Below are 23,745 nucleotides of genomic sequence, written 5' to 3'. Positions count from 1 at the left end.
CATCATATAAAACAAAATCCTCTTTACTATCACTCTCAGCTTTTTCATTACTATTTGTCTCCAGCCTAATCCTCACCAGTCCTGACATTACTTTCATTTCCCCTTCTGAGAGAAATGATTGTTTCTCATGTATTAGTAACTGATTATTGAATCAGGACCAGTGTTTTTCTCCTTTTCTACTTCTTCATCCAGAAATCAACCAGTGTGGGAAATCTTAAAGACTTATCCAGGCTAAAGATCTAACCAAAGAGAGTTTTAAAAATCTCTAAATTTAGGTTAATGGGCAGATTCCTTTCATTATTTACTCAAACGGATCTGGGAAAATATTGATTATTCCTTTTGTCAGACAAGTAACATGGACACTGATAAGTCTCTTTGACCAAGATTCTAATGCTCATGTCACCTCCCTCAAGACCCTTGTAATATAGCCCATCTCCGTTTGTAATATTCATTCTGTCATTAATTGTTAACTCCTCAGAGTTGATTCACACCTTTAGGAATACCTGTTCTTCCAAGGACATATAAACTGTGAGCCCACCACCATGAGGGGTCTTTGGCTATTCAAGAGGGCCACTACTTGTTTTATTAACATGCTAGCCTCATTAATAAAATGATTAAATTATGCAGAAATTGTCTCTGAAACTTTTTCAAAGAAGCTTCCATAGACCCCTCTAGAACTATTGCCTTATTGTAACCCAAGCCCCAAGCCCCAATCCCTATTTGTATAGGATTCTTTCACCATTGATGGAGATCTGTGACTGGTTCTTGGGTGAGGGAAAGAGCAGAGTATTCAAGAGAGAAAGGAAAAATCCAACCTTTCCATTATCTTTAAGCTCCTCTCAACTAGACCAAACTGGCCTCTAAACTGTGGAGCTGAACATAGCAGGTTAGAGACAGGAGGTTCATGAATGAAAAAGCAGTTTAATTTCAAAGTGAGGAAAATAGTTTGCAAGCAAGGAAGCAGATTGGACACAAATGTGGAGTCCCACTTCTACATGGGGAACCTGAGACAGCTTGAAGAGACCTCAGTACTTATACCAATGGCTATGCAGGACATCTAAGACAATGAGACTAAAAGAAGACAAGTTTGATTCATAACAGGGCTTCATAACTGGAAGATGGGTACTTATCTGGTGCTTGTCCCAGTTCACAGCATACCCAGGTGCTGATCAAAGCAACACAGTAATTATTGATTTTGCCAGAGGGTGTGATCATCCTAAAGGTGAGCAGGAAAGTTGTTGCCAGTTTCAGGGCTTTTCCAGAGCTGTAAAATATACAGTTTCATCCTCCTGCAATGTGTTTATATCTGTCATATATGTTTTTGGAGTTTATCTTGGGATATGGTGTGAAGTGCTGGTTTATGTTTAATTTCTGCCAGACATCTTTCAAGCTTTTCCAGCATTTTATTGTATTCATTTGCTTGTAAATGTTGTACACCTAATCTGATACATTTGATGGGATACAGCTTCTGGGGGAAATGTGGCAGTAGTCCTGAGGTCATAGGCCTTGGCTATGTTGTAGTTCCACAGATGATGCTGGCTGCCAGATAATGATCTATTGGTCTGTGATAACAGGGTTTCTGAGACAAATGATGAAGACCCAATTACTCTTCAATTTTCACCTCTAAACCATAAAATGCAATATTGAGGCCCATAAGAAAATTAGCATATCAGTGGCATGAGTACCACATCTTTCTTTTTTCCCACAAATTTATCTTTTTGCTCCTGGTTCTTTGCTAATCCATTTTGGAATTTAGCACACTATTAGCAGAGTAATAAATCTTTGGCCCTTAACTTGGAGACAAACTGAGTTTGTGAATTCTTTTGCCATACCTGCCACAAGATCTGGGGATCCTAAACTAGTTAAGGTGTCTTTCACCCAATACTTTTTTCATCAGTACCAAATTATTTTGATGATTACTATGTTATAGTATGGTTTGAGCTCTGGTTCTGGTAGGTCTTCTTACCACTTAAAAAAATTATCATGACATAGTATTTTACTCAGCTTTGCCCAATCTATGAGTTGCACACATTACTTTTAATTTGCCTGCAATATATAAGAATATCCTAATCCATAGCCTTTTTCACCTTATTTTTAACTATGCCAGTTGTACACTACTAAGTTAAGTACAATTAATTTAATTTTTAACATTTGTATTTTTTAGTAATACGACAAATATTTACATTAATATCTTTTAGAAGGATTTTTAAAATAAAAATTATTTTCACGCTTTAAAAAAAAAAAAAAAAAGCCTTTTCTAGTCAGTTAATAGTATCAGGCTGTGAAATCATGGTTTAAAATGACAGAGTAGCCAAAGCTACTTCGGTACTCTCGATATGGAAAGTCCAGGGTCTTTCAAGTCTAGGACCACCTTGCCTAAAGGCAAAAAAGGGTTAAAAGGTAGAGCCGGAAACACTCTACCTACTCAGTCCGCATGCGCTGCCCTTCCCACCTTCTTGTCTTTTCCTTTCGTTTAACCTGTCCTGAGATAGCATTCCTACAGCTACCGGGTGATATTGGGAAGTGAGTGGGCGGAGTCACGTCTCAGCCAATCGCTTCCCCCGGAAGTAGGTTGGGAAGTGTTGGTACATACTGCTAGTCGGATTGCCCTAGAGGCTGTTCTTGGCTTTGTAGCTGACCTAAGATGGCGGCACAAACGCAAAGCGGGATTCGGCTCAGCGCGGTGAGCTATCACGGCAGCGTGTGGGAAGCGAGGGGAGAGGCGGGGGCTAGTGGTTACTCGTCACTCCACCTTGGCCGTGGGCCTGTCCGGACCTCTGGTGAAAGCCTTCGCCTGGGTGTCTGAGGCGGGCGTTTTGAGGGGTGACGTTTGTACCTGAGAGGGGAACGTTCGCGTTCGTCTCCCGAGGGTTATTTTATGGGCGCTCCGGGATAGGAAGGCTAAACTGTTTGGATGGAGATACTGGACACCCGGCCTCTGCGGCCCGAGGAGGGCGGGGCGACCCAGAAGAGTTTCGATTTCCTCTCAGCGGGCGTCGCTCCTCAGGCGAGGGAGGGCGGATCAGCTCGATTTGGACTTATAGTGGGGGGGGGGATGGGAACGGAGGGGAAGATGAGGAGAATGACGAGACAAACAGACCTAGTTCTTTTACTTGTCCTGAAACCCTGTTAGAGGGGGTCAACAAATATTAATTAATCGCCCTTAATAAGTGGCTTATGAGTTTAGGGAAGTGGAAGTGGCGAAGGGTCGGCCTTGGATTTGTTTTAAGGTTTTCTATTCTAATTCATATTTGCTGCTGCAGTTTTTGTTTTTTAATTTCCTTTCTGCCTTTCTTGTTGCCAATGAAAGCCACTGGAAGAGATTTCTTCCCACCTTGGCAAAATAAGTACGGTGATCAAATAGGTTTTTTCTTCTGTGTATTTGTTTTGAGAAGAGTGAGGAAGAATGTATGAGATTACTTGAAACTGAGATGTGGCAGGTTATACATTGAGCTGTGATTTGGAGTAGAAAGTTAGAAAATGCGGCGCTGAATTTAGGATGCAGCAATCCTTGGAAATGTCTCTAGATAAATTATTTCCAAGAATATTTTAGGTTATGCAATATGTCTTTCCAGTAAATTATTTACATTATCCCACCACAATAAGTCAATTACCAATTCCTAATTGTGCACTTTCTAGTGTCTTCCCATGATAAGAGTCCTTTGGTTTGCTTTTAATATTTTTAATAATCTGGCCTTGTCCTACCTTTTCAGTGTTCTTACACCGTATTTCCTCCTTTTCCTTACTTTCCCTAGTTGGTCTTGTGTTACTACTCTCTGCTATTTCAGGAACACAATACTCCATCTCCTGACTAGACAATTTCAATGTCTGTCTCTAATGCTTGAAACTCTTCTCTCTACCTACTGGCTTTCTTCAAATAGCTAAAACTCTACCTTCTGCAAGAAGCTTTTCCTGGACCTCTATAATGCTAGTGCCTTCTCTCTGTGATTATCATGATAGTTGTCAGTATATATTTTGTGTTCCTAGTTGCTTGAATGTTACCTGGTCCCTCATAAGTTCTTGAGATCCAAGATTTTAGGGTCTGTTTTATTTTTAGCATGGCTTTGTAACCCAGGGCACAATTGACCCATGTTTAATAAATGCATAGGGTTGTTGTGAGGATTGGATGAGAATGTTTTCAAAACACTTTGTAAACCTAAAACATTTATAAATTTCAGTTATTATGGGTGCAGAAGAGAATAAGCATTTATTAAGCTTCTACTAAGAGTGTCAGGCACTTTACAAATATTATATTATTTAATAATAAAAGGATAGGTACTATTATTACCATCCCCTTTTTACAGTTTAGGACACTAAAGCAAGTTAAGTTAGTTGACTTGCCTGAGATTTCATTGATGCTGTAGTATTTGAACTCAGTCACCATGACTGCTTTGAGTGATGAATATAAAATAAAAATTACCGTTTCTCCTTCCTATTTGTAGGACCTGCTTACCTTTTTTCCTCTCTATTTTGAAATCTGTCTTTAACATTGTTCTCTGGGAGAAGCCCTGGCTTTTTTATTTGATTTTAAAGTGAATTTACAAATTAATAGAAGCTTAGATACATTTCATAATTGTAAAGTTATGTTAAACTTTTTTTTAAGGGTTATGCATCATGTATTGAATAATAAGCATAATTTTCTAAGATATAAAATAGATCTGCTTAAAGGCTGTGTTATTAGGTGCTTTGATATTATCTGAAGTAATTGTGAATAACAAGAAGTAATCTAGACATCTCCTCAGCTTCAGATGAAGGTATTCAAATCTACAGAATCATTTTATAAAGTCCTTGGGCCAAACTAATGCCTATCAGTGTGTCTTGGTTGAAAGGGTCACCTCCTTTCTTGATTGCAATTGGCAACTCATTTAGCTTAAAGCCTTATTTGATAGTGGAATTAATCAACTACAATTAAAGTAGAAACTTACAGATTTAAAAGTGCAGAAAACCCTCCTTGGGAACAATCATGTACATGTATGTTATTCTTTGAGGGAAATTATGGCAAAATGGAAAACTACGCTGCATTCGGAACTTAAGAACTAGAGTTGGAATCCCTGCTCTGATACTTACTATCTACACCATATTTTATTTTGTAATCTTGGGCAAGACATTTAACTTCTTTGATCATCAGTTTCCTCTTCTGCAAAAGTAAGTGAATTGGATTCTTTGACATCTCATGTTGTTTCTTGCTTTAAATATGTAATCCTAAAACTTTCCATTAAATCCATTATATATAGCACTTTATAGTCTGCAAAGTATTTTGTTACTTGAGATGTATTACAACTCTGTGAAGTAGGTGATATAAATATTATTCTCATTTTGCAGATAGACTTAGACTGAATGACTTGGTCCAAAGCCTATCATAAGTGGTATTCGAATCCAAGTTTTTCCTGTCTGAAAGCTGAACACTGTTAATACTGCCTCACATTTTTGTACTGACATTTTATTTTTAAATGTTCTAATGTTTTCTTCTTACAAAACAATAAACAAAGAACAGAAAAGATATTTGAATGTGAAATTGTGAAATTCTGTTATGTAAAGTTTTTTTTTCTCAAAGTGTATATTAAATTTGACATGAAAGTAACAATTGCCTTGTTTCTCCTTTTCTGACCTAATTAATTTCATTTTTCTGGATTGCATTTTTAAGGGTTTTTTTTTTTTTTTTTTTGATGCTCTTTTCTTTCCTTTCCTCTCACTACTCTCGTCCCCAGCACATATTACTTACCATCCTTTACATTTTATTTAAAGCTTTCTATAATATTATTTCAGTTGGTCCTCAGATCAATCCTATGAAGTAGGAAGAACTACTTACATGTTCTTGACAGTTTTTGAGGAGGGTACTGACATGTTGTATTTGGCTACAGTCTGGAGGATAGAATGAGAAAGGGAAGAGGATGGATTAGAGGAAGGGGAGACCTGAGTGGATGTCATTTTCACTGTGTAGAAAACCTTTTTTGACCTCTCTGATCTTAGCTATCCTTCAAGATCTTGTTCAAATCTTAGACTCTCCATCCTACTCCTAATGTAGATAATGAATTTGAACTTTTAAATTTAAATCTCACAATTTGTTTTTCTTCTGCAAAATATTCTCATAGTGGAAGTTAAGATTGGCACATAGAAACAAAGTATTCTTTCTAGTATTTGTGCAGTCATTTTTTTCCCTCTTGAACATTTATGGTTTCATTGTGACTATTTGCTTTTGTCATTATGTTACACTTATTATTTAAGAACCAAAAAAATGCACATCATTGAACACAGTTTCATATCAGACCACAAACAAGGGAATAATGAAACTGCCCCAGAAAAAAAAAGAAGTAAATGTATGGGTATTATTGCTTTCAGCTCAGCTGAATATCAAAGTAGATGTATTCTACCTACTTCAGAAGACCATAGATCTTAACTTATTGGCACTCTTATGCTTCCAGAAGTACCTTCAACCCTACTCCTACTGCCAACTTCAGTTTGAATCTGGCATGGGTCACTGTTGTTTCCTAACTATTCAACTACTTTTCTTACAGAGCCACTGGGTAGGTTGGCGATTCAGATTCAGAAGAAGAAGCCTCTCTGCTCTTATACTGCAAGCCCCACATCCTACCTACTGAGAAAATCCAAGCTAACTTCATTTTGTTTGGTTCCCCCCATTTTGTGATTGTCTTCCATTTTGTGAGCTAGGTTTTGCTTTGCTGTAAATTATATGATTGGGAGAAATCATCATGTTATTCTGGGAAATTAAGGTGCTGAGTTCTTGATCCCAAGATATTCCATATGTCTTTTGGTATAGTTTTTGTAGTAACCATAGGATGTACTTCAGGATATTCTGAAAATAATTGATAGAATTTGTAAAATTTTGGCCAGTCAGAAAGAATAAATACTCATGTTACTCAAAATTATATAAGTTGATTTAAGAAGCTTAAAGATTCTTTAAACTAAAGAACTTAGCTTAAAAAGGCCCAGGTCTTCCATTCCATCCAAGGTCATTTCTAGTCCTCCTAATCTTGTCACTGGACCCAGATGTCTTTAGAGGAAAAAGTGAGGTTAGTGACTTTGTACAACCCACCCTCACTTAAATCCAACTTACTTGCATAGCATGGCATCAACTCCCTGATGTCATGATCCTCTTCCAAAACGAACAATAAAGTTCCTCATTTTTGGCCAAGAAAAAGCCTCTTGGGCCTGATTGATAGGCCTTGCAATTAATTTGATTTGCTGGAAATTTTAGTTTACCTACTACCAAATATTGAAGCCTCTAGGGGAGGTTGATACTATAGATATTTTGCTGATCTAAGAAAAATAAACTCTTCTTCCTGAGTTCAAATTTGGCCTCAGATACTTAGAACCCTATTTGCCTTAGTTTCCTCATCTGTAAAATGAACCAGAGAAGGAAATGACAAAACCACTCTGGGAGTTGTTAGGGTATGCCAAAGATTTTGGGGTACAAGGGTGTGGGTTGCAGTTTCATCTTTGAAAGAATTCAGGCTCAAACTTTCTCTAAATCAAGTAAGGGAATTTATTTGGTTAGTTACTTTTGGGGTAAGGAATGATGCATTCTGAGTTCCACTTCCTTGAGGGAAAGGGACAATCCAAGAGAGTGAGGCACGGGTTAATATAGAGAAGGGAAAGAAAGAAAAAAACTGGAGAATTGAGCAGAACAGGCAAATTGTATGATCTCAGAAGATTTTGCAAATGCTTTTGAATTCTCAGAAAAATTCCTTTGCATGGGAAAAGGTGTAAAAAAGCCTTTTTGTACTAATGAGGTAGCTTTTCATGGAAAAAATTAAAAGTCCTTTTGTTCTAGTTAAGTATGAGAGAGAAAGTGACTGGGTTATTGGGACTGTGGTAGCATCTTAGACTCCATCTGTGTATCATTGCCAAGAAAACTTATAGGGTTGGAAGAATCTGACACAACGAAAAGAAACAAGCAAACAAAAACCATTTGTGAGAAAAGCATCCTCCTTTTATGGGAAGAAAAACTTAGACGGGAGAAGGGTCTGTGATTTGCTGGCTGTCACACAAGTATAGGAATTAGGATTAGAATGCAGAGGTCTTTCTATTTCAAGACCAAAGCTTATACTGGGTTGTGTTTTTTTTTTTTTTTTTTAATGCTTTGAATCCATGATGATTTAAGTATTTGCTCTGGTATCACTAGGAACCCATTCAGTTTTTTTTTTTTTTTTTTTTTTTGAAGGGGGGAAGCAATAGAATTTTGATAGTTTAATTTACTTCATTTCATATGGTTTAGGTGCAATGTCATCCAGGTCCTTAGCTTGATAATCTTTTACTAATTATAAATTTAAAAAATTTTAAAGCATAGAGAATCTTTTCACTTCTAGATTCTTTCCTCTTCTACTTCTTTCCCCATGCAATGGGAAGGCAAAAAAATCAAATCCTATTACAAATATGTATAGTCATACAAAACTCATTTCTTCATTAGTCATATTTCCCCTTTCCTCCAAAAAGGCAGGAAAAAGAATATGCTTCATTCTCTAGTCTCTTAGTTCTCTGAAAGTGAAAAGCATGTTTCATCATGCAGTGGAGTATACCATTTTTATATTTTCTTGTATAGATTTATTGAGCATATGCTATAGCTATTGAATTGGTATATACCATTTCTGTAATTTGGTCATTATTTAAACCATGTTTGACTCATAATTTATGTAATTTGTTAGTTACTTGGGGTAAGGAATGATGCACCCTGAGGTCTACTTCCTCGAGGAAGAAGGGCAATCCAGTAGAGTGAGGCAAGAGTTTATATAGAGAATGGAATTGTTCTGATTTGACCAGAAACCTTGAGTCTTCCCTTTCCATGCTGCATTTTTTTTTTTTTTTTGACTAGGTAAGAGGCCATTCTTTGCCTCAATTCTTAATTGCTCTTAATCACTTGAATGAGCATTGCTTTATTCTGAGACCTGGTAAAGAAAGTACTAGCTTAAAAAGGCCCAGGTCTTCCATTCCATCCAAGGCCATTTCTAGTCCTTCTAATCTTGTCATTGGACCCAGATGTCTTTAGAGGAGAAAGTGAGGTTAGTGATTTTGTATAACCCACCCTCACTTAAATCCAACTTACTTGCATGTCATGGCATCAACTCCCTGATGTCATGACCTTCTTCCAAAACTAAAGACAAACAACAACCATTTCTGTACATTTTTGTATAGACTTGTCATTTTTCCAAACAATAATTTCTTATATTTCCATATTTCATTCTTATGTGTAAAACTGGTTAATCTATTTTTTTCCCCCAGTATGGTGATAATAGTATATTGTGAAGTAATAATCATTTAAAACAAGAGCTTATGAAAATTACTACCATGTTCTGGCCATCTGTTGATTTAAAACAAGCCTTGCAGCATTTTAATTCCCTCATTTTTGTAACTTCTATTTTACCTTCACTAAAAATGTGAATATCTTTTCTGTTTAGCTGAATAATGCTAGAATTTTAGCCTTTTTGTTTTTTTTTTTTATATGATTAAGTTATGTAATTGACATTTGTAGAAAATATCATGCAAATAGGTTTTTCATAACATTGGCTCTCTTTGATGACTTTTTTTAAAATGACTTTTTAAAATTCTTAACATTCAAGAGTTTGATACTGATTAAGTGTGTCCAAGCTTGGAATTTATTTTGGGATTCTGCATTCTATTTAATTGGAAATAAAATCCCCATGTATGCCTATTCAAATACCCTGGCAATTATTTGTGGGAAAACATTTATTGGGAGAATACTGATTTAATGTTATATTCAGCTAAGTGACATAAGAGTGTCAGATGTGGAATCAGGATGAGTGAAATGGGAAATTGAGAACTTCTCAGAATAATTACTTTGGGTAATTCAAGACTCATTTATTTAAACATTAGGCTCTGGGAAGAAGATCAGAGTTTACTTTTCCCCCTCCCCCTCAGCAGAAAATATCTGAGGTAACCCCTTGACCTTTACTCAATTGCTTAGAGAAGAACCTGACTTAATTAGTCAGGCCTGGAGATATTAAGAAGCCTCCAAATTGGCTATCTCTATTTGTTGATTGAGAAAGCCTGAGGTAAACCAAGTCTTCTTAGTTATTTTAGAAACCTGATAGCCCTTTGGCTTGATCAGTTACTTACCTCTAAATAAATTTCCTTATTGTGAGGGATTATGTGGTTTCTCATAAATCATTAACTAAGGTAGATCGAGCCTAAACTTTAGTATATTAAGGTCTGTTGGGTTTGGGAAAAATGAAATTTTTTTGTACAATCATTACTGTAGAGTGTTCGTATCAGCTCAAACAAGCATGAGCAAACATTGTAACAAGTTAACCACAATAAACTTAGGCAAACATACCTATAATAAGTCAACTATATTGACTTGACTAGAATTTAGCAAACCTTTGCTACCTCCATTTGAACAGGCAATTTGCAGATTATGTAATCTCCAGATATTTCTGTAATTTGCAGAATAGTATCCATATATTTCTGACTTTCTTTCTAAACCCTTCTCCCTCCCATCAGAAAAACCATGAAAACATAACTGCTAAGGTTTGGGATCTGATCACATAAATTGGTTGAATATTAAATATTGGTTAATATTTTAAGTCAAATGTTTATTTTTATTGGCTTCTACTCTCAAATTCTTCCCCTCCCCGTCTGTCATTTTTCACTTGGCTAAAATAGAGTGGTATTGAAAATAAATAACTTTGTCAGAATGTAAACCTACTTTGGCTTTTTTTTTTTTTTTTGGCAAGGTTGGAGTTCAGTGACTTGCTCAGGGTCACACAGCTAATAAGTGTTAAATTTCTGCAGTGAGATTTGAACTCAGGTCCTCCTGACTCCTGAGCTGGTGCTTTTTTTATCCATTGCAACATCTAGCTGTCTCCCCTACACGTTGGCTCTCAATAAATATTTGTTGACTTGAATTATGCTTCCTTAACTTTTATTTTGTATTAATGGATCTCTTTGATAGTCTGAAGCCTATGGACTCCTCAGAATAATATTTTGAAATGTAATAAAATAAAATATATAGAATTAAAGACAATTACATTGAAATATTATAAAAATATCTTTTAAGACACGTTTATAGATCTCAGCTTAAGAACCCCTGCTGTAGATGAAGGCATTAATTTAGGCTCCTTTCCTGTAGTAGAGAGAAGTTCATTGGTAAAGGATCCTCTTGTAGAGCAAGGATTCTTTTTTCTAAGTATTTTGATAACTATTTCAGGATAATTGACTTCCTTTGTATATAAGGAAGTATATATGCCTTAAAAAAAAATTCTATGTGCCTTTAAACAAATTCTGAGAAAGGGGTCCATAAACTTTACTTAAACTGCCAAAATGGTCCATGACACAAAAAAAGTTAAGAACCTCTGTTGTAAGAAAAGGTCACATATAAGAAGCGCCTATAGAACAGGGTTTCTTAATTTTTTCCCACTTTCAACCCTGTTTCACCCTAGAAACTTTTACTTGATCTCCAGGTATATAGGTATGCTAATTAAACATTTAATGATAATAAATCATAATTTCGTTACCTTTCACATTCGCTTATAAGAACCCATATGGGTTTGTATATTTTAGTTAAGGTTAAAAAGCTTTGGTGTAAAAGGAAAATTGGCAACTCTCATAACTGGAATTTGAGAGCTACTTCAGAAACCTGAGTGGTTTAATTGATTTGCCCAGGGCTAACTCAAGGAGTACTTATCAGAGGTGGGATCTGAACCTAAGTGTTCTTTTCACTCACTATAACATACTATTGCTTTGAGTCATCAGAAGATTTGAAAGAGCATTATAAAAAGAGGGAAAGTTTGAAAATGAAATAGCTATTTTTATTAGTGTTCTCTGAACTTTATTTGATCACAGACTATTAGTAAAAAATTTTTTTGAACATATTCTCATAAAGATGAGCATGTATATGTATAGTTATATATATACACACATATGTGTATGTGTGCGTGCGTGCAATACACATTTATGTTCACTTGGTTTTATTCATAGTACATATACATAACTGCTCAATATATATGTATTGCTCTTATTAAAATATTAGAAAACATTTTTGAGATCAATTGAGTTAAGTTTGTGATTTAGGAATTTCAAGATCGGTTCCAAGTTCATTTTATTTTGATATTTGGTTTTTAATGGTGATCACAGCTAAAAAACATATATCATAGCGTAGATAAATCCAAATGGAAGAAGTAAATGAATTATTGACCATGTAGTGTGATTCTCATTTTTCCAGTCTCATTCACTAATTTCTATAGGGGTTATTGTTGAAATTTGGCCAGTAAATTTCAGTCTTTTCTGTTTGCTGTTGGTTCTTCTAAACTAAATAGACTTTTTCATATTTTAAGAAATGGGTTCAAAATACACTGAAATTTTTATAAGATTTTTGAACTTGTTAGATACATTTTTTATGAGTCACATGTTTCTGGAGATAAAAGCCTGTCAGTTGTGATGGCTTTCTCCTATCATTAGGCTATATGTCTAATGGCATAATATGCATTTAGGGTAAAGTTCAATCTTAAAAGTAACTTAAGTCCAAATTTAAAATGAAGACAACTTATAGTGGGTTTTTAAAAACTGAATCTTCATTGTTTTTACATGATAATGTGGCTACAAGCCACATTAAGAGAAGTGTCAGCTTTGCCATTTTCTGGTTTTTGAGTATATCATCTTCAGTCTTAAGTTTCTTTCTAATATTACTTTGAAGCTATTTATCCATTTTATGAGGGTTAGTTTAATTAAAGTAAAATAATATTGATAAATTGTTTTTTGAACTTAAAAAAACTAAATACAAAATGAAAAACAATAGAAAAAGAAAGAAAAGGAAAATTAAAAAAACAAAACAAAATATTGTCATGTGCCCAGCAGAACATCAGGGAGGATTAAAAATATATAATAATAAATTTCTATTTCAAGAAAGCATATGTGATAATAGAAGAAATTATTCATAACTATCCATCTTTGCTTCCTTATAGTTTATTCTTTTGGTCTTTGCTGTGCACTTTTTACTTTTTTCTTTTCGCTCTCTCTTTTCCCTCCCCTTGAACTCCCTCAAGTTGATAAATACACATATACGTATATCTTTGTACATACATACAAACACATGCATACATACCTACATATACTCACACATATACATATATACATACATGCTTTTACCCATATATAAGCATGCATTTAACATGATTATTATGACTGACATATAATAATACATCTCTTGATTGAATCTTTGTTTGCCTTTGTCTAAAAGATCAATGATTATTAGCCCTGCTTTTTTTCTAATAAATTCTATTCCTAATCTTTGTAATGTTTGTGTATCTCTTTTTTCCTGTCCTTGCTAACTCTTCTATTTTAATTCTTCTCCTTAATTCCTCTCAGTCCCTTGCACCACCCCCTTCATGGTGGGATCCTTCCCTTGTTTTCTCCCACCACCCTTTCTTTCTGGTTTTTATCCCATTTCTGTTAATCTACACACTTTATATTCTATTCCTGTTAATCTAAACACCCTTATGTACTCCAACTTAACCTATGCCACCCTTTCCCTTGTTTTCTCATTAATCTATAGATCTTGTCTCACTACTGTAACTCTACACACCTTTCTATACCTACTTTATGTTATTCCTTCCCTCATTTCTTTATAAGTTTTGAAGGATAGTATACCCTTCAGAGTGCGTGTGTGTGGTGTGTGTGTGTGTGTGTGTGTGTGTGTGTGTGTGTAATATATATGTATGTAATGTTCCCTGTTTAACCCATTCCTGATGTGAATAGGTTTTTAGAACGAGTCCTCATCTCTTCTCTAATGCATGTGTCAGTCCTTCCTCTGCACCTCATTTGTATAACATACTATTTTTACTTTTTCCTAGATAGTTTTACTTTGTAAAATCAGATCATATTCAACTCTGGCCCAATCTTTTGAGCTGACCACTTACTGATATTAGTCTTTTAAACATGATATATATTTCCATTTTTTTTAAAAAAAAAAATTGTCATTGAGTTCCTTGAAATTAATCTTTGATAGTGGCTCTTATATGTTAAATTTTCTAGTAAGTTCAGGTTTGATTGAGAGAAAATTCTGAAAATCTAAGTTCATTGAATGTCCTTTTTTTTTTTTTTTTTTTTTTATTCAGTATTATGGATGATTTTGCTGCATGTGTTATTTTTGGCCGCAGATTTTTTTTCTTTGATTGTCAGCATATATTGTTTTAGGATCTGAGGTCTTTTAATGTTTCTATTAATAAGTCCTGTACAAATCTAATTGTAGCTCCAGCATATTTGAATTTTTTTTCTTGTTTCTTGCATAATTTTCTTTTTGATCTGGGTTTTTTGAAATTTGGCAATAATATTCCTATGTTTTCCACAAAGGATCTCTTTGAGGTAGTGATCAGTGGATTTTTTTTTTTCCTATTTCCTCTTTCCTCTCATGTTCTATATCACCCCAGGACCATTTTCTTGGATTATTTTTTTGCATTTTTGTTCAAGGTTCTTTTTTGGTCACAGCTTTCAGGTAGTCCAATTCTTATGTTTTCTCTTCTTGATCTGTTCTCCAGATGTCTTGTTTTTATTTTAAAATGTTTCACATTCTGTTCTATTTTTTCATTCTTTATATTTTGTTTTGTTATTTCTTGGTCTCTTAAAGCTTCACTGGCTTCTCCTTGCCCAATTCTAATTTTCAAAGAATTATTTTCTTTTTAAGACTTATCTCCTTTTCTAATTGGTTAACTTGTTTTTTATAATTTTCTTGTTTTTCTTGGCTGGTTCTTATTTAAGTTTTTCCTCAGTCTCTCACTTGATTTTTTTAATTTTAATTTTTTTAATTATATTATAGTTTTTTATTTACAAGATATATGCATGGCTATTTTTCAGCATTGACAATTGCAAAACCTTTTGTTCCAACTTTTTCTCCTCCTTCCCCCCACCCCTTTCCCCAGATGGCAGTTGACCAATACATGTTAAGAATGTTGAAGTATAAGTTAAATACAATATATGTATACATGTCCAAACAATTATTTTGCTGTACAAAAAGAATCGGGCTTTGAAATAGTGTACAATTAGCCTATGAAGGAAATCAAAAATGCAGGCAGACAAAAATAGAGGGATTGGGAATTCTATGTTCTCACTAGATTTTTAATGTCTTTTTTTTTTTTTTTTTTGAATTTCATAAATTCTTTCTAGGCAGATAGCCATTTAACATTATTCTTTGGGGTAGAAGAGGCTTTTTTTTTTTTTTTTTAAAACATATTATACTGCTTTCCTCTAAAGATATACCTTAGTCTTCCTTATTCCCATAGTAAATTTTTATGGTTAGGGTCTTTGCCTTTTCATTTTTTTTTTTTCAATGAGAAATATTCATGTAAGCACCTCCAATCCTGAGTCTGGGGGAAGGAAGGTTGCCTCAAATCAAAAGCTTCACCCTCATGGCCTGCAGCCAGCAGAATCCCTGCCCCACTGCTTCTGTACTCACCAGGTATACTGGTACCTTCTTGGTGTCTGAGCAGCACAGTTGGTTCTTGCATTCCTAATCAGCAAAGATTCTTTCTGTCTTCCTGGACTAAGATTCCTATTCTACACACAGTCTGGGAGGTTGAAGTTCCTGTGGTTCTGGCTGAACTCAGTTAGCCCCAAGAGTCCTCACTTGAAGTTCCTGTGGAGCTAGCCTGGAGGTGTTTATACTTTACACTGGTTAAAACTGTCCTGGGTCTTTATTTGAGTCTTCTCAGGTTGTCGCAGAAGGACCCCTATTCTGTAGTCTTGTTCTTCACCAGTTTTTGTTTGCCTTGAGGCAAAAATTTGATTTGTTTATGGGGGAAATCTGGAGAACTTGAAATTTACTGACTGACTTTGCCATCTTCCCTGAATCCTCCTCCAGTATTGGTAAATCTAAATGAGGAACATATAAACTGCAATACATTGCAATGTATTGTAAGCAAAGTAATGAATGATTTTCAGATTTAAATAGAAGTTTTACTATTGTCCTACAATCTACTAAATTCGTATGCATCCTACTTTGTAGACTGTTTATGCTAGTTTTCTAAATGTCTGCACCGTGGTGTATAAAGGATGAAAAAAGTTATTTCCATTTTCCATTTTCTACCATTTGTTATATAGTAGCTATTTTGGAATGAAAATTTAACATCTCCTTAGCTGGTAGAATTTTTGGTGACAAATTAATCCCTTTTGTGTCTTGTACAGTTCATTTTGTCTAAGGTCATTGATTGTTAATTATTGTAATTCAGAACATATTTTGAGGTATATTTGCAGTAGCACCAGTTTTTATTTTTAATGTCTTTGAAGAACTGAATCCCAGTGGGATGCTGGAGTTCTGTCAGTTCTCAGGACCATTGCTTTGCCCATCCTAAATTTTAATGCCTGGGTTTTGGTTTTTGAAATTACTGCTTTGAGCAGTATGTAGTGGAACTTTGTGTCTCTGTGCTGCAACCTGTGCGGATGTTTATGTCCCTGATACATACCAATGTTGGGATCTGGCTTCAAGGCCTTGTTTATTGATGCTTATGCTTTCCTGTGACCCTCTCCTATTGTCTTTCAGTCTTTGACTGACTTCAGCTCTTACATCAAGTCTTTTTGTGCAGGCTTGAGCAGTGGTCTCTGATTGGACTTTCTCATGGTCTGGGCTTAGATGATTTCTAACATATTTAGGAGAGTTACCCTTGCTTTTCTTAATGTAATTCCTATTAAATATTTTTCTTAATGGCTTTTAATGAAGGCATGCTTGCCACTTATTTCTGTTTATTATATGACAGTTAAGATTGAAAATGATAACATTGCTCTAGAAAGATGGGCTGAATCCAATAAGGTGAAATTTAATAGAGATCCAAGTCCTATATTTGTGTGTAAAAAATTAATATTAGGGGGCAGCTAGATGGCATAGTGGCTAGAACAACAGCCCTGAAGTCAGGAGGACCCGAGTTCAAATTTGGCCTCAGACACTTGACACTTACCTTCCTAGCTGTGTAACCCTGGGCAAATCACTTAGTTCCGATTGCCTCAGCAAAAAATAAATAAATGAAATAAAATAAAATAAAAAATTAATGTTAGTACAGACTAGAAGAAGTCCGACTAGACAGTTGTCTGAAAAAGAATTGGGAGTTTGTGCAGACAAGTTTGATATGTCAGCAATGTGATATAGGAATCAGAAAAGGTAATCTGGTCTTAGGCTGCTTAGGTGGTATAGTTAAAGATAAAGGCAGGTAACAATTTGCTGTTTTCTGTTGTAATCAGACCATATCTTGAGTGTTGTTTTTGTTCAAGGAAAGATATTGGCAAACTGGAATAGGTCCAGAGGGGGGATACTAGGGTGTGTTGATGTATGAAATACCATATCATTTGAGGATCAGTTGACAAATTGGGGATATTTAGGTTGGTGAAAAAAAGTTTTAAGGTAGAGGTGTGATAGCTACTCTCAAGTATTGTAAGGAGCTTTTGTGGGGAAAAGAAATTATTCTATAGCACTTTCCCAATAAGGACAGAATTAGGAACTGTGAATAAGAAGCTGTGTTCAATTGAAGAGAAATATTCCTAACCCTTAATAATTGGTTCTGAAAAAGTATATTCCCTCTCCTTGGAAGTTTGCCAGCAAAGACCATATACCTTCCTGTTAGAATTTATATGATTTCCTTCAAGATTCAACTTACATTGTGATTTCTGCAGTAGACCTTTTCAGGTCATCCCAGGTTCTAGAAGCTTTCTCAACTCTTAAGTTTATTTTTTATCTAATTTGTATGTATAATGTATGTGTCTCTTCATTTGCATGTTTTCTTCCCCACTGGGATGTACAAAATACAGAAAATATGATCCTTGATAATAGAGTATTTTGCTTCTTTTTTATATCTCCAGGGCTTAACATAGTGCCTAACACATAGAACACATTTAATTAAGATTTGTTGATTGATTGGTATCTCAATTCTATCTACCCCAGGATCATACAAATAGAATAGTATAGAAGCAGAAATCAAATCCAGTTCTAGCCACTAATTCGTGTTTAATTATTAAATAAATTTCTAATTTAAAGCTATTTAGAGAGACAACCAGCACCCAGAATCTTTTGAAATTTACACATTTGGTAAATAACCAATTATTTTTAAAACTTGTTTTGATTTCATGTCAAATTAAAAATAAATTGCTATATCAGATTTTTGCATTCAGTCATTTTTCAGTAATAATCCTATTGAAGATTTTCTTGGCTAAGAAAGTAGAATGATTTGCCATTTCCCTTTTCAGTTTATTTTACAAATGAGGAAATTGAGGCAAGCATGGGTCTGAGGCCAGCTTTGAAGTCAGAAATATGAATAAGATTGACTCTTTCCATCTTGTCTAAGCTTGAAGTATAGGGGTTTCTTGTGGATCTGATTCCACTCCTGATAAACATGAATGTTTTGATCTGTCTTATTTTCTTACCAAAGCCAATTTTTCTCCTCCTAAAGCTGGACATAGTGGCTCTTCATATTATGGCCACATTTAGTGTTGGACACTCAGTCAGCTCAAAATTCAAAATCAAAGAGATCTACCAGAGAAAAAAGTATTGTATTGTCATGTTTAATGGTAGGTTTTTTTTTTTTTGAATGAAGATTTCTTTCAGAATTCTTTATAAAACATAGTGTGAATTTAAGTAAAGAGAAAGCTGTCTGTAATCAGAAATTTTCTATCTAGATTGTACAAAGTGTGGTCTCATGTAAAGCTTTGGGTGATGGAATAAATAATGGTAGCTCAAGCTTATTAAGCACTTTACTTGAGACAGTAATTTCACACCTCCATTACTATGTTCAATCTTCACAGTAATCTTGTGAAGTACATTGTATAGATATTGTCCTTACTTTAGAAATTAAGTGACTGCATAATGGTAGATCAAAATTTAAATGAAGTCTTCAATTCTGGGGCTCTTGAATATCTTAAAATATTACCAATTCATGCCAGGCTTAAGATTTTTATGCTCATAGATATGGAATTGGAAGGGATCTTTAATGGTCTTATAGTTTAAACTTTTCATTTTACAAATTAGAAACTGAGGTACAGAGAATTAAGTGATTTGCCTAAGTCACACAGGAAAAGCAGTAGACTCAAGCTTAAACCCGGTCTTAAATGATTATAGCATTTCTTTTCACTGTACTATTACAATCTCTTCTGTAAATTCATATTTTAAAAAAAATTATGAATTTGAGAAACATGAACTTTCCATATATAAAGAACAAAAAAAAAGAAGTATATATGAAATAATGAATCTCTTTTCTATATGTAGTAACTTTGGATTACTTACAATGGAATTACTTCCCCAGTTTCCACTTGTGTTTGTCAGTCCTCAGGAAAAAAAAATTTTTTTTTTCCTTTTAGAGATCTAAATCAGGTCCAACCTCCACAATGAATTTTCCATTGTTTAAGAGCCAGGCTTAATTACCTTTTATTTTTTCTTTTTAAATTTTTTTTTTTTTTTTTTTTTTTTTTTTTTTTGCTGAGGCAATTGGGGTTAACTGACTTGCCTAGGGTCACATAGCTAGGAAGTGTTAAGTGCCTGAGGCTAGATTTGAACTCAGATCCTCCTGACTTCAGGGCTAGTGCTCTATCCACTGTTCCAACTAGCTGCCCCTTAATTACCTTTTAGAAAGGCCTCATAATCACTAAACACATAGTAGCACAAAGACAATTTCCCAAAAATCTGGAGCACCTCCCTAATTTGCAGAGTATTTTAAGTTGGAGAGACTAGGTATATTAAGTACAACAGTGATGACATACTTGTATCAGAGAACACACATAAATTATGCAGATATAATGTGCTTTATATAACAAAAGGGACAGTTTGAAAGAGATCTGGGAATGCTTGTATGTAAATTAGTATGTAAATGTAGATTGGTATAAACTACTTTACAAGGTGAAATGAGTTGAACCAGGAGAATAAAATATACAGTAGATTTGTAAAAATAAACGTTGGAGGATTTTGAAAAGATGCTGGAATAGGTCAGTAAATTTCAAGTTTTTCAGATTTCCCCCATAAACAGAACACATTTGTGCCTCAAGGTAAACACAGGCTGGTTAAAAAATCAAGAAAACTTGGGTCGAAGAGGGGTCTTCTTGACACAATTGAGAAGATCCAAAGAAAGACCCCAGGCCAGGAATTAACCAGTGTGAAGTGCAAACACCTCCACTGCTGAAGTACCAAGTTGGGGACTCTGGGGCTAGCTAAATTTGGCTGGATCCTCTGCAGGAACCACAGAGACTTTCATCTCCCAAACTTCATGGGGAGTTGGGAATTTGAGATCAAGAAGACTTGGGAACCCCTGCTGATTAGGAACTGCAGGCCCAGCTGTGCTAGAGATGCAGCCCTGAGCAAGAAGGAATTGGCATATCTGGTGAGTGCAGAAGCAGTGAGCCAGGGATCCTTTTGGCTGTGGGCCCTTGGAGTATGAGGCTTTTGTTTTGGAGTTCCTGGTCAGAGGAGAGAGAGCTGAAGTGATGCTAGAGACACCATCCCTCCACTCCATTGATTAGAGGTTCCCATTCAAAATTGAGGTCAAAAAAGACCTACTCAAATTGACTACACAGAGATTACTCATAGAAAACAGAATTATTTATTAGACTCTCAAGAAGCGGACCCCCATCCTGGTCTGCCAGCCGAAGCCCACAGCAGGACAGAGAGCTACTACCTTGAAAATGTTCACAGTTTTTATACATTTCACACAACCCTCAAAACCCCACCCTCTATATATTGTGATTGGTCACATAAGTCTCTATTCCCCTATTTGGTCAGTAGAATGTAGTAGACAAGGTGATGTATAGTTTTCTCACCAGTATCTTTTTTTTTTGGACAGTGGAATGTAGTCCAGGCCTTATCTGAAATCACATGCTTCTGGAGAAGCTGAAACTGAGGTCTTAAGGCTTCAATCAATTTAGTTAACTGTCTCTGATCAATATATGCTTACTCTGTAAGTTCTTCACTTTTTCCAAACAAGGCGCTTACAATAAATAAATAAATAAAGCAGCAAGGAAGAACTCATAGAAATTTAGTCTTGAAATAGAGAAGAATGGGGTTCATATTCAGAGCAGTGTAGTTAAAAAAAAATCTCTTCTTATAAAAGAACTTATAAAACTCAAAAAGAGTTTAAAAATTAAGTGAGGGAGATTGAGGAAAAGCTAAAAGAAGAACAAGAAAGAAGAAGGAGAAGGTGGCGAAGAGAAAAGAAATAACAGAATATAAAGAATGAAAAAATGAAATATTTATAAGAAAAACAAATCAGAGCAGCTAGGTAGTGCAGTGGATAGAGCACTAGCCCCGGAAGTCAGGAGGACCTGAGTTCAAATCTGGCTTCAAACACTTAACAAGTCCTAGCTGTGTGACACTGGGCAAGTCACTTAATCCCAATTGCCTCAGCAAAAAAAAGAAAAGGAAAGGAAAACAAGAGATCTGGAGAACAATTGAAGAAAAAAAGAGAAAAACAATTGGACTTTCTGAAATCTGTGACCAAAAAAATATATATATATATACAAGAAATAATCCAAGAAAATTGTCCTGGAATGATAGAACGAGCAGTAAGTAGAAATAGGGAAAAAGAAAAAAAACCCACTGATCACTACCTCAAAGAGATCCTTTGTAGAAAACACATAGGAATATTGTTGCCAAATTCTGAAACCTCCAGATCAAAGAGAAAATTTTGTAAGAAATAAGAAAAAAAGAAATTCAAATATGCTAGAGCTTCAATTAGATTTGTACAAAATTTATCAGCAGCCACAATAAAAGACCGAAAGTTTTGAAATAATATGCACTATCAATTAAAAGAACAATGCCTGTGGCCAAAAATAACAAATGCAGCAGAAATTGTCCATGATAATGAATGAAAAAATTGGACATTCAACAAATTTACAGATTTTTAGGATGCTCAATCAAACCTGAACTCATTAAAAAATTTAGCATAGAAAAACCAATATTAAAGATCAATTTCAAGGAACTTAATATGAACCAATTGTTTTTTACATGGAAATGTATACCATTGTTTCAGATTGACATCAGCAATTGGGTAGTTCAAAAGAGAGATTGTGATAGATTTGAGTATGATCTGAGTCTTAAAAGCAAAACTGCCTAGGAAATGGTAAAAATAATAATTTTGTTATACAAGTGAGGTACAGAGAAAGAATAGACAAGGGGGGGAAGAGGGCTCATAGTTGTGAAAACATATTCACTTCAGGAGTGGGTTAAATAGGTTACACTACATAAATTCTTTGAAGAGTATAGCACCCTCCAAAATCTGTAAAGAAATAAGTCGGGGAGTGATGGGTGGAGGGGAAAACAAAAAGTGGGGGAAGAAGACAAGGGATGAATCCATGGGAAAGGGGAAGGAGATAAGTAATAGTAAGGCAAGTTAAGGAGCAGAATTAAAATAGAAGCATTAGCAGGGATAGGAAAGAAGAAAGATACACAAACATTACAAAAAGGATCAGAAATTACAAAAAATAGAACTAGTAATCATTGATTTTAGACAAAGTCAAACTTAAAGATTCAGTTAAGAGAGCACTCTTACATGTATGTCAGCTATATTAATATTTAGATGCATGTTTACGTATGGGTAAATGCATGTGTATCTGAACATATGTAGATATATGTATGCATATATTGCTCTATATATGTGTATATTTAGATATATATGTGTCTGGATCTGGGTGGGTGTGAAGGTATGTATATATGTTTGTGCATGTGTACTCTGTGTGTATGTGTATATGTATGTGTGTGTGTGTGTGTGTGTGTGTGTGTATTTATCTGTGCTTAATTATACCCTGCTTAGAGGAATTGGGGAGGGATGAAAGACAGAAAAAAGAATAAAATAAAAAAGTACACAGCAGAGAACAAAGGAACAACCTGTAAAGAAGAAGAGTAAAGATGGACATTCATGAATTTAATTTATTCTATTATATATCCTTTCTTGAACTGGAAATTTGTAATATATTTTGAATCCTCCATGCTCTTTTGGGTACATGACAATGTTCTATTTTGTTTCATTTTATTTTTCTTTTCTGTTTTTTTAAAAAATAGAAAAAAATAAACAACTTTGAAAGACATGAAACAGGAACTTTTATCACCCATTCTGTTTCCATAGTCATACACAAAGGTTGGCAGAATCTCTTAGATTGCTCCGTTTACATATTTAAAAAGCATTTACCACTGTAACTGGTTACTTGGGTATGTGAATTTGTTCTCTACTAGGTCCCTCCTTGGCCCCTCCATAAACTCCTCCCCAGCTGCCTACTCTTACTTCCCTCTGACTTTAAAATTAACCACTTCACTCAAAACCCATTGTTTAATCTTATTTGATTAAGCTGATGATCCTTTCACTACAATAAAAGTCATCCTTTGTGTCTATGAGAAATGTCTTGTAAATTCATATTTATAGCTGCTCCTCCATACTCTTCTGGATACTCCATATACCAGATAAGTTATCTGGTCAATGACCATCTATGATTCATAGTACTTATGATGATCTATGATTATGATGATGAACCTTATTTGGGACAGAGAGGTGGTATACTCAAGATGCACAGTGAAACATTTTTGGACATGAACAATATGGAAATTGTTTTTCTTGATTATGCATATTTGTTAAAAAGGATACTTTTCTTTCCTTTTCTTTTTTCCAGTGAGGGAAAGAAGGAAGAATATTTTTTGTTAACTTAAAAAAAATGAAAATTAAAAATGGCAAGAGAACATATTGTAATGCTGGAGAAACTGAGGCAAGATAAGATTAGAGAGTTTTTAATATTTTATTTGAAAGGGAGAAATTGTGCTGGGGGCAT

The 23,745-nt window shown here is 34.8% G+C and overlaps 1 protein-coding gene across 1 annotated transcript in view; it reads left to right on the top strand.

Annotated features, from left to right (window-relative positions):
* The first annotated feature begins 2,582 nt into the window (after positions 1-2,582).
* MORC3 (MORC family CW-type zinc finger 3) overlaps positions 2,583-23,745 on the top strand; it is a 79,872-nt gene continuing 58,709 nt past the window's right edge. Inside the window, exon 1 of the mRNA XM_051984838.1 lies at positions 2,583-2,683. Coding sequence (XP_051840798.1) covers positions 2,645-2,683 — 39 coding nt within the window. The 5' untranslated portion in view covers positions 2,583-2,644. The remainder of the gene's footprint in view (positions 2,684-23,745) is intronic.

Source organism: Antechinus flavipes, chromosome 3 (genome assembly GCF_016432865.1).
Source record: "Antechinus flavipes isolate AdamAnt ecotype Samford, QLD, Australia chromosome 3, AdamAnt_v2, whole genome shotgun sequence".
Lineage (NCBI taxonomy): Eukaryota > Metazoa > Chordata > Mammalia > Dasyuromorphia > Dasyuridae > Antechinus > Antechinus flavipes.
This window is presented reverse-complemented; position numbering and strand designations above follow the sequence as displayed.